At 44.9% G+C, this 16,593-nt stretch overlaps 1 protein-coding gene across 1 annotated transcript in view; it reads right to left on the bottom strand.

The window, feature by feature from the left end:
• Nucleotides 1-3,493: 3,493 nt before the first annotated feature.
• LOC114040262 (aryl hydrocarbon receptor-like) overlaps nt 3,494-16,593 on the bottom strand; it is a 67,560-nt gene continuing 54,460 nt past the window's right edge. The window contains exons 6-11 of the mRNA XM_027858300.1: nt 13,720-13,850; nt 12,335-12,537; nt 11,865-11,974; nt 7,863-8,004; nt 6,003-7,647; nt 3,494-3,649 (exon numbers count right to left, since the gene is read on the bottom strand). Of these exons, the coding sequence (XP_027714101.1) occupies nt 3,494-3,649; nt 6,003-7,647; nt 7,863-8,004; nt 11,865-11,974; nt 12,335-12,537; nt 13,720-13,850 (2,387 nt within the window). The remainder of the gene's footprint in view (nt 3,650-6,002; nt 7,648-7,862; nt 8,005-11,864; nt 11,975-12,334; nt 12,538-13,719; nt 13,851-16,593) is intronic.

Here is a 16,593-nt window from a genome sequence, read left to right as displayed (position 1 = left end):
AAAGGAGCCAAACCAATGTCCTTCTTTTTACCTAAGATCGGGTATCACATTTAAAAGTCCTCCAGTACCTTCTGAACACAGAATAATGCATATCCACCAAGGCCTTTCCTCTAGAGCAGCTATAATGGGGACCTAGTTCAATTTTTCTGATCTCACAGGAGTCAAGTTTGACATTTTAAAGAGATACATTTATTTGGTTATTTTTTTCCAATAAAAAGCAATAAAAATGTAGCTTCATTCCATGTTGTGGGGCCAAATGACAGTTTCAGGATCTGTGGTGATAGAGAGAAAGGGGTCCAATAGTTTCCCTTCCTTAACATGAGCAACTCCACTGTAGATTAAGCCTCCACTTGAATGTCACTGGACAGTCAGGTCAAAATCCTAGGGTTTTGTTTTCCTTTTCTTCCCATGCCTTGTGCAAGGCCACCAGAAGACGAAGTCTACCCTGTCTCAGAATCTGAGACCAATGACATACCAGTCAATTAAGATGCCTCCATCCCTTTTCTTACAATTGCCCCCAAGGGCAATGACACATGGTTTGAGAACTCAGCATGGCTATATATTTCCTGCATATTATAAATACCAGTGGGAAATGGCTTATGTTCAGAAACTTCTCCGTTGCCCAATCAATGCTTCTCTATACCATGGCTTTTAACTATGGGTGAAATAAAGTTTTACTGACTTTTACCCTAAATTATAGGCAGTGATCATTTCCTATGATATGTGGACGGGATCTCAGAGGCCAAATAGTTCCATTCATTCTTGGACAAGAATTTCATGGATAATATACTTAAGCTATATAGTCATCCAAACTTTTTTTGAAGACTTTCTATAATGTAAAAGTTATTGACACTTGAGATAGTCCAGTAGACTTTGGGAAAGCTTTAGGTGCTGGGAACTGTTTAGGAAGTATTTCTGTGCGTTGAGCCTAAATTTGTTTCCTTTCATCTTCTATCCACCCCTCCACCTTTTGCCTTCTGGATCCAAGTAGAAAAAGTCTAATACTTCTTTTCTAAGGCAACCCTTCAGATAGTTCAAGTCAGCCATCATTCCCACCTTTGAGTTTTTTCTTCTCCAGGTTAAATAGTTCTAGCTCCTTCAACTGTTCCTCATAAGGCACAAGTTTGAGGCCCTTCACACACTAGTTACCCCTTTCTGGACTTTCTTCTACTTATTGATGTCGTTCCTTACGTGTGGTGCCCTGAGATAAATCAGCATTTCCAGATTTAAATGAAGCACTGTCTTCTTAACTCCAAAATCTTTCAAAGAAAAGGCTTACAGCAATTTGGACTTTACCTTGATCCAGTCAGGTTTGTCTGGGCATAGATGTACCCATACTATACATCATTCACTGATTCTTTCATTCACTCACTCACTCATTCTCTTTTCAGGTCTCACAATTAGAACACCAGACAGAAAGGGCTGACTCTTCACATCCTTCTCCTTATCCTCCACTTTTATTTGGAGAAATTGTTTGGTGAGCACTAGAGGTGAGAGCCAGCCAGTAGGGGCCCATTGTGGATCACACAGTTACATCACCAGTAGTAATATTCACTGCCATAAAAACTCCAACTTTGGAACCAGTGAAAGGACCAAGATCGATAGGAATGAAGAGTGGGCTACATCATTTTCAAGGCTACACTATAGTTCATGTAACATGAGGATATAGGAAATGTCTTTGTTCTGAACTAAGTTTCCATCTGGTACATTGCACCATAGCACTGACCTGCCTTTCAAATGGGACCCATCATGGAAAGAGGCTCTGTCCAGTTCCATTCCTTTGTTTTCCCAATAGATGCCGCTTCCTCACAGTCCCTGGGAGGTGGCAAAGTTCACTTGACTCAATCCCAGTTGATTTTGTTTTTCCTTTTTACAGGTGTGTACTTAATGAAATTTGATATCCTTGTTTCATTGCCTGCAAACTATATTCATCACAAAGGGCAAAGCAAGAGTACGATGAGATGAAAGGACAAGAGTTGATCATTCTTAACCTTGGGTTGGATTCCATGTCATCTTTAACAAATTGGGTATTTTAAAGACACTTATTATCAAAACTCTGAACAGAGATGATGTGGAATAACTGGGCTTAACATCAGGAGGACATCAGTTCAGATCCCACATCTGAAACTCTGCATAGGACACTGAACAAAACAGTTACTACATCTTTCTGACCTCAGTTTCATCATTTGTAAAAGGGGTTAATAGCACCTACCTCATAGGGATGTAAAGTCCATTAAGTGCTTTGCAAACCTTAATGCATTATAGAAGCATAAGCAATTAATATGTGTAACAGACTCATTTCCAAAGCCCTCTGGAATTTCCCTGCAGAACATGGAGTGCAGGACAAGACAGTCCACCCTGAGCCCCATCTGAGTAGGCTTCTTGCAGACCAGTGTGTGAAGGATTTCATTAGAACAGTGTCTCACCCATAGCATAGAGCCATTGCACAAACCCCATGGACATAAGGAAACTCTTATTTCCTTCATTTTAAAGCCACCAAAATCAGACCTACCACTTTATGTAGACTTGACTGAAGGATCAACTTTGTACAATCCAGAAACATTTCACAGGATGAGGTTTGTTACTTCCTCTCACTCCAGGCTGTAATTATGCTTCTTTAGCCAAACAGTGCTTTAAGCTGCTTTAGCTAAAAGCCTGGAAGTTTGTACCACAAACACAAATTCACTTACTAAGCTTGAGAGATCAACTCAATTGGAAAGAGACAGGCAGTCAATAACCCAAGTTTAAACATGCCATAGGCTCTCTAATGTCCTGAGGACCTCCAAGGCTATCTGGTCCAAGCTGCTTTCTCTTTTTCACTTGTATGTACCTATCTTTTTTTAAATGCTATCACCAGCAGTAGAAAGAACACGGAATTTGAAGTCAGAGGTTCTGAGTTTAAAACCAGCTATGCTACTCACTGATTGTGTGATATCTAACAAGTCATCACAACTCTAAATTGATGAATATGGCCTTTCTGAGCCTCAGTTTCTCTACCTATGAAGTGATGGGGTTGGTCAGGAGACTTTTAAGGTCCCTTCTTGCTCTAAATCCCATATTCTTTACCTAGAAATATGGAAATGTGAAATAGAAAGGACCTTTGAGTTTTGTGTCCTTGAATGTAAAGTTGTTTTTTTTTTTAAAGAAACTCTAACCAACCATCTGAGCCCAGTGCCAGGGTTGATGAACAAGAACAGAGGTAGGTCAGTCTATGAATGTGTCTCATTCACAACTCATCCCCACTCTAGCAGGTGGTAGATGGAATGTGTGAAGATAGAATCCTTTCAGACAGCTTTGATTCATTTTCACTTCCTAGCCTACACATTTCTCAAGTGATTCCATGAGAGCTCCATGGCTGATGGTGAAGGCATGAAGGGAAAAGAGATGAGCAGAAAGAGAAAGGCATACCTCTGGTTTTTCCTTAACTTAAATATTGGCTTATTCCACCATGTGGCTTTGAATAGCTCATGTTTTGTCAATTTGAATCTTTGACTCAAAAATAAAAGCCACCACTGGGGGACGGTGATGATTGAGGAAACACTTTGGGGCAGGAGTGTCTCTCTGTGATGGCAGTGGGCTGTCCACTGGGCAGGAGGAAGTCTCCCCAGGATTCCACGGGTCTATCAGTCAATCCACACATATTTCCTGCCTGGGAAAAAGGAAAATGAAGAGACTATTTAGTTATGTTCAAGACATGAAGTATGGTAGGAAAGGACACATTGAAATTCTAAGATAATTTCCTGAGTTCTACAAGGGTTGCTATCTGTTGTTTTGAAGAGAAAAACCTCTTTGATAGAATCCCATATATCACAGGAAGTGAAGGATTAAAATATTGAATGCAGGAATATTCTCCATGAGGACTTTGCCAGGCTAATTGGACAAAGGGTACTAACCCCATGACTTGACTCCATTCCACCTGCACAATTCCATTTTCTTACTAGAGCTGCTGTAGTTCTTTGAGTAAAATTTCCCTTTTGCCCTATAATTGTTATGTAGCATAGATTCAGTACAAGGGCTTGCCCATCATAGCTACAAATGATTGGTGAGTAAATGTGGGCTGACCACCTCCTTCCAGACATCCTGTCAGGACCCAGAGCCCTAGTGTTTGTGATATTACACTGATTTCTCTAGACTGGGGGACAGTAGTTTCCATAAGAATCAACAGTGTGACATGACAGACAAGAGGAGTGTTTTAGCTACGTTAAGAGGGTCTGTGATAATTCCAGTAATCAAGAGGCAATATCACTACCACCTTCTGCCCTGGTCAAATGCCACATACAATGTGGCATCCCATTCTGGGTGACACGGTGGAAAGAGGACTCTGATCAGCTAGAGAGCCTCCAGAGGAGGATGCCCAGCATGATGAAGGCTCTTGAGTTCATGTCATCAAGGACTGGCTAGAGGTCATGGGCGTGTTGAGCCTGGACAAGAGAAGACTTGGTAGGGAGGAGGATAAGCAGAGTCTTCAAGTATTTGAGGGACTGGCCTAAGGTAGAAGGCTTAGCCTGGTTCTGATTGGCATCACAGGACAGAACTAGAAGCTGGGGTGGGGGGAAGGTATAGGGAGGAAGATTTGTACTTGAAGTTCAAAGTTCAGAGCAATACGAGCTGTCCCCAAGTAGGATGGGCTGCTTCGGGAGGCTGTGTTCTCCTCTTCACTGGAGGGCTTTTGGCCAACGCTGGATGCCCACTCAGAGGTCACATTATATAGTTGTATTTAATGATCTACTTGTTGTGGATAGTGGGTCCTTTGTTCATGAAGTGCAAACAGGAGCTATTCAGCTTTGGAGGCAAGAATAGCCCTTTGGGCCTTTCACGGTGCCAGCATTCTGAAGGGAACTAGCCCATGTTTCAGAGTTATGAGAATTCTGCAGATTGACATTCAATGCTCATTTATACAGAGAGACTCAACACCTTTCCATCATAAAGTCATTCAGTGGCAGTGATCATGGCATCCCATGGCCTCAGAGCTGAAAGGAAACTCAAAGGTCCATATCCCTCTGCAGCATCCCCAACGAGGGGCCACTAACAGCCTTCTCCTGAAGCCCCCCAGTGAAGGTCGGTACACTAGCTCTCCATGTAACTGAGTTCACCTGGGGATGCTTTTCATCATTAGGAAGTTTGCCCTGATATGAAGCCTCAATTTACCTTTTTCACAACTGCCACCTATTGCTTTTGGTTCTGCCTTCTGCTCTCAAGGAGAACAAATCTGACCTCTCTTCCACATGAAGGTCACTCAAGTACTTGAGGTCAGTTATTACATCCCCCATAAGTCATCTCTTCCCTAGGCTAGGCATCCTCAGTTCCATAATGAATCCTCTTACAGAATGAATTCAAGGCCCTTCACCATCCTGGGTGCCTCCTTTGGACACAGTCCAGATGATCAATACACTTCCTAAAACAGTACATGAAAGGCAGCGTGAGCATGGCTCTCTGGGCTGGTAATGGAGTCGGGAAGACCTGAGTTTAAGTCCCACTTCTGCCACATTGTGGCTGCATGACCCTGGAGAAGTTACTCAACCTCCAAGTACATTAAGGAAAAACATATTAATATAACAATTGGCAGAGCAGTCGCTGATCTGCATTGGTTTAGGGATTTTTCTCACCTGGAGTTTCCAACACCAATGAACTCCTAAGTCTAGATCCCCCAAAATGGGACTTAATCCTTTCAAATCTCACCCTGTTTGGGGTATCTTGAAAACTGATGCCTCAGCTTCCAAAATGAGCTTTTCCCTAGTATCACTAGCACTGTGGCCATTCTCCATGATCTAGATAGTTATAATACATAGCACAACATATGCTGTGTAATATATGAGATGATACATTATTGTACCTATGCTTATAATTAGCTACAAACACATTTGGAAAAGACAGTCCACCTGTACAAACATGCTTTGTGGACACACCATATTTTCAGCTAAACTGAAAATGGTCAATGAGAATTCTGCTTTCTGGGTGGCATCCTGGGTTAACTGCCACGCGCAGATCTACATAGAACTCACCGATGTCTCCTGGCACCCATCTCCATTAATAAAATGGCCAGAAGTAAAATTCTGAAATGGAAGCATGGTCTCAGAAGAAACTGATGCAGAAGGTTTTAAGGGGATGGGTTGACATGTGCAAGGGGGCAGGAATCTTTGCCCAGGCACCATCTCAGCTCCAGTCCCATAACTTTTGTCAGTCTCCAAATTGTCTAATCTATCCTGGTTGACCTGGACCTGGGACTTGCTGGAATCTTGCTGATCATTTCTTGAGTAGAGCTGTGGTCCAGAACCGTTCCCTGCCTGGCTCGGAAGTTTTCTTTGAGTTGGGTGCTGAATCCCAGAGGCATAGTCTGGCCATAAATTGCCACCTAGAATTTGTTGACTAGGTGAATCCCAGCTGTGGATCCTGTTCATAAATAAGCTCTGGTCAGTGTTAGGTTGTAGGAGGGTCCCTGATTCTGAGGGTCCATAGCCACAGAGCTGCTGTGGTTGAACATGAAGCTGGTTTAGACCCTGATGCTGAAATAGGGGTTGGGGACCTTCCTGCTGTGATCTCAAATGATTCTCCAGCTGCTGCTGACTTAGTTTAGGTTGGCAAGGATTTTCTAAGGATAGGTGGGGTAAGGATGGGCTCAGAAGGCCTGAACTGTTGGATGGTGGCCACCGTTGCTGGACCTCTGCAGGCGATTGCATGAAATGAGTAGACAGATCCTGAGATGTTACTGACAGCTGCCTCCATGGCTCACAACTGTTCTGGATATGCCTCTCATTTGTCACAGCCTGGGGTGAACCAGGCTCCCAAGGAAAGTGACCTGGCTGCTTCTGGCTTACACCATGATGTTGCATTGTATTTGGAAGGCACACTGTTTGGACTAGCTGGTTGGGTTGTGGTTCCTGCAATAAATGAAGTGGATATTGGTGTGCCATATGAAAACTATTGACTTCAGGTTCTTGGCTTGAGCTCAACAAAGAGTGAATTTTCAAGGAAGCCTGGTGATCCCCAACTTGCTCATCCTCGTTTTTGTTCATAAGGGAACCATGAACGTGGGACAAGCTCTCCCTGTTTGTTAACACATCATTAAGAGATGAACCAGAGCCTGGACTCTCCCCTCCCTTCACCTTCCATTCATCTAGCAGCAGGAGCTCCAGCTCCTCAGCGTTAAGACCCAGGTTTTCCAGAGCACTCAAGAGCTCATTATTGGAGCAATTCTCATCGTAGTCCAGAGAGAGGGGATCCAGGGTGGTTAGAAGGGTGGCTCCTTGATTCAAATCAGCCAGTTCCTTTAGCTCATCCTCAGAGGAAATTATCTTTGAGGATCCAGTCAGGATGTCTCCTGCTACCTGAGTCACAAAGGGGTCTTCAATCTGGCTGAAGGTGTCACTGCTGCAGCCCAAGTCTGGAGTCACTGCTGCATGGGACACATAGATGGCCGCATTCTGTCTCATCATGGCACCAAGAAGTGAATTAGGAGCTGGGAGATTGAACTGGCTCCTTTCTCCTTTGGGAGGCTTTTTGAATTTGGTCATTTTTCCTTGAGTTGAGAAGGGGGCAGGAAAACCAGGATCTGGGTGGGTGGCTTGGTAAAGAAGTGCTTCCCCTGTAGCAAAGGTAAAAGGATGGTGTAGGGACCTTTTCTGAAGGTGCTCCCCTCCTTCTTCATCCCTGCACAGAAGGAAATATCAACATTTTAAAAATACAATAAAATTACAGTTTCCCCTAATTAGAGCTCCTAGTCTGCATCAAGAGAATGGATTTTTCTCATGGCGCTTGGCAGTGTTGATTGGCTAATGGATGGTAAATCTTGGCTCACCTTCACCTCTTAGCCACCTGGGCATCTGAGAAGAAAATGCCACCTTCAGGGGAAGCTTGGTACTCACACAAGAGGCCTTTGAGTGGCAATGATGTAATCAGGTTTGCCGTTTCTGTAGACGAGTCTGGCATTAGACTGGACCCATCGCCAACGATTTTCTTTGGTCAGAAGACGAAATACTGTCAGGCCACTTTCCCCAGTTCTCATCACTAGGAAACACGTGAATGAGTTAGGATTAATAAGACTATCTGATATGTCTTTAGCAACTTCAAGTTTGCAAAGCATTTTCCAGACCTTATCGGATCTGATTCTGTTGACAGCCCTGTGAAAGAAGCACCACAGGTATCACTATTGTCTTTTGACAGATGAGCAAACTCAGTCTTGGAGATGGTCAGTTATTGGCTCATGGTTGGACAACTAAGTGTCACAATCAGAATTTGAACCTGGGTTACCATAACTTCAAGAGGCGGTCTACCACATTGCCCTGGAGCCTTTAATAACACTGTTTATTCTATTTTCAAGGTTCCCCCATCTGGAGCTGTAAGGGACCTTGGGGATCAGAGAGTCAAACCCATTCCTTTTCCATATGAGGACACCGAGGCCAGAAAGGTTAAGAGATTTGCCCAAAACCACACAGGGAGCAAGTGGCAAAGACATAATTTAAACCCAAGTCCTCTGATTTCAAAATATGTGTTCTCCTTGCTTCACCAAAGCCTTTATGCAAGTGATTTATTTTTTCTCTTTGTGTTATGCCTGCCCCTTAGGAGGCAGACAGAATAGGGGCTGGATGAATGTCTGTTGACTTGAAATGAATTGCTCTTAATAAACACTTTTGAATGATTTTGTTTTTGTTTTTTAATTGAAAAAAAACACATGATACTAACTCCATTTTATAGCTGGGAAAGTTACCAGTGACTCTCCCTTAGTAGAATGGAAGCTCCCCGAGAGCAGGGACAGTTCACTGTTGTCCTTGTGTCCACCGGTGTCTCCCCCAGGTGCCTCGGTGGGAGGGAGGCTTAGTTTGGTTTGTCAGTTCCCAAACCTAAGCTTGCCTCCTTACAGTTTGCACTGACTGCTCCTGGTTCTGTCTCTGGGGACCAAGCAGAACATGCTATTCCACCTTCCAGGCAACAGCCCTTGGAAGCCTACTGTCCTGCTGAACCCCGAATCTTCTCTTCTCTAGGCAAACATCTGCATTTCCTCCTTCTGCTTTCCATCTGACATCAGCTCAGCTCACACTGACAAGCACTTTCTTAAGTATGTTGAGCAAGTATTATTATTTCCATTTTATAGATGAGGAAGCTAAGGCCCACAGAGGTAGCAACTTGTCCAACTTGCCCACAACTGGTTTACTGCTGAGGATCTGAAGGTATGGCTTTCAAACCAGAGGCTTACTCCCTCAATGTACCTCCAGGTACAGATGAACCATTGACCCCAGCAGCACATTGGGAAGTATATGCCTATTCCCTCCTTCTCCTGCACTTACTGAGCAGCAGCAGAATATTCAGAACTGCCTGGGACGTCGTGTCCATCCCTATCTGCAGTTATGAAAAGGAACAAGCAATCACAGCATCTGGGATCCACAGCTGGAAGAGACCTCAACTCAGCCCCATTCTACAGAGGAGAAGACTGAGGCCCGGAAAGAGGTAAAACTTGCCCAAGTTCATGCCAGTCCCAGAATGCTGCACAGGAGGCGCAGTGGAATAGTGAAACAAATGCTTAACTTGGAGTCAGAGGATGAGGGTTCGATCCAGGCTTGCCTGCTCATGGCATGTGTGACCTCCATCTGGGCCTCAGTTTCTTCCTCTGTAAAATAGACCATCTGTAGGTCCCCTTGAAGCTCTGTGATTCTCCGGTCTCCATGACTGCTGGTTACATGGATGAGCCAAATAAGTTTAACCTCCAGTTTCTTTTCCAAGGAAACTTGCTACTAAAGCTCCATGCTCTAAAGTTGGTCACTGTATGCCCAAACAATGGCGTTCACTTGCATACAGTAGGAGTCTGTAAGAAGTAATAGTCCCTCCCCCCCTCATTTTACCCTCCAGAAGCTCATTCAGTCTAAGAAGAGAGTTGACGTGGACCGTGCCCTACCCCCAGCAACTCTCAGTATGCTGCCATTGGGGCAGACATCTCTTCTGAATGGAGAAAAGGGACTCAGATGAAATAGTTACATGGCTCCCATGACTCACTGGGCTTTGATCCTTCTTTCAATTAGAAATAGCCCAGATTCCTGCTCTCAGGATACTCCAGTTTGGAGCTTCATTCTGCATTTTAACTCAGACCCAGAAATCAGTTGCCTGGAGAGAACTCAGGTTGTGCCCTACCGCTGATGACTCTCTAGCTGTGTGATTATTTATAAATGACTCAACCTCTCTGTTTCCCAAATGGGATAACAATGATGCCTGTAGTACCAACCTCTTGTCCCTCTTGTGTTCAAACACAAGAGGTAACCTGAGGGAAAGATCTCCTACAGCAGGTGGGATGGAGCTGAACCTTAAAGGAAGCCAGCAGGCTTCTAGGAGATGGAAGGGAGGAGAGAGAGAGCATTCCACTCAGAGGGAATGACTCCTGCCAAGGCAAAGAGGGAGATGAAGCATCCCGAGTGAGGAAGAGCGAGCGGGCTCCAGTGAGGAACAGTGAGTGGGCCAGTCTGGCTGGATCAGGGGCCAGGTCACAAAGGTCTTTAAACACCAAGCAAAGGGCTATGTATATGATAAGGAGCCATTGGAATTTATCATGGTCAGACCTGGATTTTGGAAAATCACTTTGGTGTTCCTGCCTCAGGTTCCTGCTGTCTCCAGTCCTTCCCCTGACCTATAGTGGTGGCTGGAGGAGTAGAGAGAAGAGTATGTGCACAAGAGATGTTGTGAAGGTGGAAATGACGTACTTCGGCAATGGACCAGCTACGTGGGGTGAGGGAGAATGAGGATGACATTGACTTTGTTGTGCTAGGGAGGATGGTGGTGCCTTCTACAGTAATGGGGAGGTTTGGTGGGTGAGAGGGTCTGAGTGGGGGGAGACAATACATTCTGTCTTGGACATGGTGGACATGTCTTTGGGACATTCAGTTTGTAATGTCCAAGAGGCATTAGTGGTACAAGACTGAAGAGGTGAGGAATGAATATGCAGACTTGGGAGTCATATACATTGGGAGACAATTGAGGCCTGAGCTAAGAATGGGTCACTGAATGAGAGATTGTAGAAGGAAAGGAGAGAAGCGAGCCCAGAACACCAGGTCCTACTTGCCCCAGAAGTTACACAGCCACTGATGAAAGGAAATCAAAATGTTTGTCCAGCAGAATCTATTTGCCTTCTACTCTGATGGAATGGGCTGTTCTAGAAATGGATGATTGGACAAACAGACCCAGGAACAACAGATGGAATCTGAAGATTTTGATTCAATATCAAGAAGAATTTCTCCACACTTAGAACCCTCCCAGTGTGGAAGGGGCTGCTTCATTAAAGGGTAAATTGCCTCTCACAGAGAAGGCCTCCAAGAAGAGGCTGGATGCCCATGCGTCAGGAACATGGTAGTTCAGCTCTAGGTGAAGCTGAGAATGAGATTCTTGTCTCTAGATGAGACGCCCCTGGGTCCCTTTCAGCTCCGAGGCTCTGCAATTTTGTGACAATATTCCAATCCCCCAGTGGACTTGTGATTTCACCATTTGTGAGTTCCTTCCACTGATAAAAAACTATAAACTACAGGCCACCCGTGCCTGCCCATCCTGTGCCAATGTCATTGATATTCTCCCGAAGGTCACTGTAAACTCATGCCTCTCTAGGAAGGGAGTGACTAGCTACCAATGGGTTCAGGCTCAGTGTTTACCAGAGGCATAGGCAATGCCAGAGTCAAGTGAGGGGCCACTCTCCAAGCTACTGCCCACCCACCAGTTGGCCCATAAAGCATGCATGGTAGTAATCTGGTGATGGTCAGAGGAAGACCATCTCTGAATCTATAAGGACTTGTTCACCTTTCGAGCATGATAAACCAATATAGTTATGTTGCTTTTAGCTACACAGTGTCCAGGGGCAGTGGGGCAGGGGCAGGAGAAGGGGCCTCCACTCTTACTCCGAATGTGGTTCTCAGCGCAGTAGAGCATATCGGCAGCATGGATAAACTGATAGCCGGTCCCACGCATGCGCAGTTCTGCCTCTGTGTATCCGAGCACAAGCTTCCCTCTAGGAAAGAAAAAGGACAGTGGAGCTCACAGCACAAGCCATCATCACTCCCATTTCTCTAGTTATGGCTCACAATGAAAGCGCTTTCCTCTTTCAAAGGATAGAACTTATCATTCCCATTTTACAGATGGGATAGAGAGAGGGAACCCGACACATCTCTCCTTCCATCACCTATCCTTAGGCCCATTAATCCTTTCCCTTCCAGCTTGGCCAGACCAGCCAGAGCTCAACCTCTGCCAAGTTGGCCCTCAGACACACAGGGTCACCTGCCCACCGCAATGAGGCATTGGAGGAGGACGAATGCAGGGGAGGACAGTGGCCATTAGGGCTTGCTCCTACCAGCCCTGCCCTCGTGCTTACTTGGCATCACAGGCAACAGGCGTAAAATCCAGCTTGTGTTTGGTCCGGAAGGTGAGTGTTTTTGTTCTGATCTCCAGAATGGATGGAGGCTGCAGAGGAGTAGAGATGGCAAAGAGTGCCAGCTGAGGGGGCGCTGGAGAACCATCCTCCATTCTGTGCTTCTGCCCGTGCAGTGGTTTCAACCTGCCTTGAAGGTTTAAAGCCTTTAAAGAAAGAGATAAGGCTTAAATGGGGGTGTGTTTACAGACATACACACACCCAAATATATATATCCAAATTTATAGATCATATGTCACATAGAACATTGTATACTATAACATACTGAACTGTTATTCTATAATTTTATATGTGATCTATTACATAATATAACATAACATGGCATCACATCACATCATGTGATTAAATACAATATGATATGATATAATAATTGGGATCTGCTCCTGAAATGATCACATTTGAATGAATCACTGAAAGGTTAATGTTTCTTCTTATTCTAATGAGTGGGTTGAGGTCTTTGGTTCACGTGCCAGCAGTGAGCATGGGTGTCTCTGGGGAGGGCACAGGTGTCTGACCAAACCTCAATACCCTCAGCTCCATCCTTCCTGTGGAATAAGGGGCAGAGCTGACCCCTCCCCTGGATTTTCCTATCCCCTCCCTAGGTGGTAGTTCAGGGCAGAAGCATTAAGCTTGGACAGTAGGCAGTAAACAGACCACAAACTCCAAGGGTAGCCAGAAACACCCCTGAGTCTCGATTTCCTCATCTTTCCAATGAGGCTGTGAGATGGTTCAGTGCATAGTATGTGTGACTTGAAGGCAGGAAGACTTGAATTTAAATCCTACCTCAGACACTTACTAGCTATGTGACTCCAGGTAGGTCACCTAAACTTTTTCGGTCTCAGCTTCTTCATCTGTATAATGGGGATAATAATAGCCTCTACCTCCCAGAGTTGTTGCTAGGATCAGATGAGGGAGCATGTAAAGTGCTTTTCCAGCCTTAAAGCACTAGATAAGTGTCATTATGTCCTCGAAGGTCCTTTCTGCTCCTATGACCTTTCTGTCCCTTCCCTATCTGGGCCTCCCCTCTATAAAATTAGGAGATACGATGAAATGTCTTAGGTCTCTTCCAGTTCTAAATCCTTTGGTCCTGTCATGTGGTTATGAGAAAGGAGATCATTCCATATAATTCGGGGACCAAAGAGAAATGTTGTCCTAGGGGAAGTGGGGATGCGGCTACTGAGCCAAGCTAGCAAGAGTGGGACATGAACACCTGTGCTCTGCTCTCCAGGACTCTCTTCTCTTCTGTTCCGTTTGCATCAAGCTTTGGGATTAAACACATTCTTGATTGAGCTGTCCAGATCACCGATCCCATCAGGTCTGTGACTTACCCGGAACCCCGATGAGTTATCGAGCAGGCATCGGAACCGGCAGACAAAACTCCGTTCTAGGAGGGCTGAGTTCTCCGGGGGGAGCTCCTCTGGCTTGTCGCTGCTACCAGGTGAGCTGGACTGTGTTCCTCCTGAATGGCAACACGAGGATAGGAATGACCAAAGAGTCTACGTGGCAATTGAATTCAACCTTCTCATTTTTATAATGAGGACAACCCAGCCCAGCGGCTCAGAAGCCCAAGGCTCCTCCCCCAAACATAAAGTGATAAAAAACGACTTGGAAAGACTTTAGACTCTAATCAACGCAATGACCAACCAAGCTGCCAGAGAGATGAAGATGAAACCCTCCAAACCTGATGGAAAGGTGAGGAATGTAAAGTGCAGGGAGGGATCTACCTTTTGTTTTGCTTTGTTTTGTTTTTGGTGAGGCAGTTGGGGTTAAGTGACTTGCCCAGGGTCACCCAGCTGGTAAGTGTCTGAGGCCAGATTTGAACATAGGTCCTCCTGATTCTAGGGCCAGTGCTCTTTCCACTGCTCCACCTAGCTGCCCCAGGATCTACATTTTGGTTAATGTCGAATTTGCTTTTCTGGAGTATATATGTTTATGGTGAAGATTCCACCCGCCTTTTTATTGTTCAATCAGGGGATAAGAAGAAGAGACAGATTATGTAAAAATAAATCATGTGCTTTTTTAAAGAAAAAATTGGGGCTTTGATGGAATGCAGACTCAATATATCAGTCACAGTGTGATATAAAAACTAAATTAAGAAATAGAAGAAAAGCCCAAATTTCCAATGATCTTGGGCTGCATTAGGGCAGGAGAAATGTAGCTTCTAGGAATAAGGAGATGATAGCCCTACTGTGCTCTACTGTGCTCCAGAGAATTGTGTTTGGTTCTGGGCACCATGGTTTAGGAAGGACATTGATAAATTGGAGAGAATCCAATTTATCCACCCTCCACCCAAAGGCAGGTGATTAAGTCTTTGACACATGAGCACTGGTTGAAGGAAAGGGGATGTTTAGCCTAGTGAAGAGCAGAATCAGAGGGGACATGTTAGCTGGTATGAAGAAGAGGGAGCTAGGCTTCTTCTGGGACTCAAAGAGCCAAACCAGGAGGGAGGGGGAGGGAAAAGGGAAGGTATGTTCCTAATGATCTCACCTGTCCAGAAGTGGCCTGGATTGTCTGGGGAGGGAGCAGCTCTCCCCTCCTTGTAGGTCTTTAAGAAAAACTCAGATGACCTCTTATTGTTATGGTTTGAGCATGCAATCTCCTTGAGGGCAGGTACTGTCTTTTTGTTTGCATTTATATCCCAAGAATTTAGCACCAAGCCTAGCACACAATATGCAGTTAATAAATGATTATTGATTTAGGATTTGGGAGAAAATGCTTGTTCAGGTAGGAACTGGACTAGAAGGCCACTTTTATCTCTAGACCTAGGATCTGCTCATCTGCTTCAGTGGAAAGCAGATGCGCACAAGATTGATCCTGGAGGGACTTAAGCAGCCCCCACCACATACACAACACAGCAGCATAGACACATACAAATAGCGCACTGTTTATTTACACATGAAAGACCAAATCCACTGGGCAGCTCTCAAGCAAGTAAGTAATTGGAACCAGCCTGGGAATGTGAGCCCAGACTGTGCTTATACAACACCAAAATAACAGGCAGGCCGTACTAGTTAGAAACCAAAAATCTGGGGCATTGGCTTTCTGGCACTGAAGATACCCAACAGCTCTTGGCCTTTTTTTTTTCCTTTTTCAACTTTGAGCCAGTTCTTTTAGCACAGGACAGATAGGACCTAAAAGGAAACAGGCAACAGGGCATGATTTGCCCAGGAGGCTCCAGGTCCTGGCTCAGGGGTTACTACCACACTCGATATACCCACCATTCCTATATTAGCCCATAGTATTTCCAGTGTGATTTTTTTTTCCTTGGGAGACTAAACGATGTCATTGAAATGCCAAAGCTCAGAGGACTTGGGTCTGCTTTGAATCTGACACCTTATTATCCTTTGGACAAAGACTAGGGGTGAAAATTGTGAAATTGTGGATTCTGTGCCCCCCATACACACACACATACACACACACACACACACACGCACGCACACCTTGACACTTCCTCAATAAGCCCCAGACAGGCTCAGCTCCATGACTCAGCACTGGTAAGAGAGTTGTTGGATGAAATGGTCTCTGGGGTCCTTTCAGCACTAACATTCTCTGAGTCACAGTCATCCATGTGTCCAAGGCTGGTAAGTAGAAAATGTTGAGTGCGTTTTTAACAGACAAACATAGCACAAGGTACACATTCTATGCTTCCAGTTTCTCCCTTTCCAAATATGTCCTATTCACAGATGCCAAAGTAATTCTTCTAATGCCTGAGGCTGATCATGTCATTCTCCTGCTCAAGAGCCTTCAATGGCTTCCTGTTGCTTCTTAGGAGAAAATACAAATGCCCCGGCTTGGCATAATAAAGTTTCCACAAACTTGCTCTAACCTACTTTTGCAGGCTTATTAAAGATAACCTGGATGTATACACACTCTACATTCAAGACAAACTGCCCCATTTTATGGTCTCTAACCTTGCTGTTTGATCCCCTACCTCCATGCCTTTGTACCCCCCATTCCCCTGTGCCATGAAGATTTTCTCCCCTTACCTCCACCATCACCAAGCCACCATGAAGGCTTAGTTCTTGTGCCTCCTCCCCCAGAAAGCCTTCCCTGATGCCACTAGTCATTGGTTCTCTCCCTTCCCCAAATTATCACGTAGAATACTTATCTTTTGACATGTTATGTTTCTAATGCAGGAGATTGTAAGGTTCTGAAGGGCAGAGACAGACTTCATTTTATCTCTGCATCCTCAAGGTCTAGCA

This window comes from Vombatus ursinus, unplaced genomic scaffold, assembly GCF_900497805.2.
Source record: "Vombatus ursinus unplaced genomic scaffold, bare-nosed wombat genome assembly UNPS02012901.1, whole genome shotgun sequence".
NCBI lineage: Eukaryota > Metazoa > Chordata > Mammalia > Diprotodontia > Vombatidae > Vombatus > Vombatus ursinus.
Note: the sequence above shows the minus strand (reverse complement) of the source record. Positions and strands in the feature narration are given on the sequence as shown.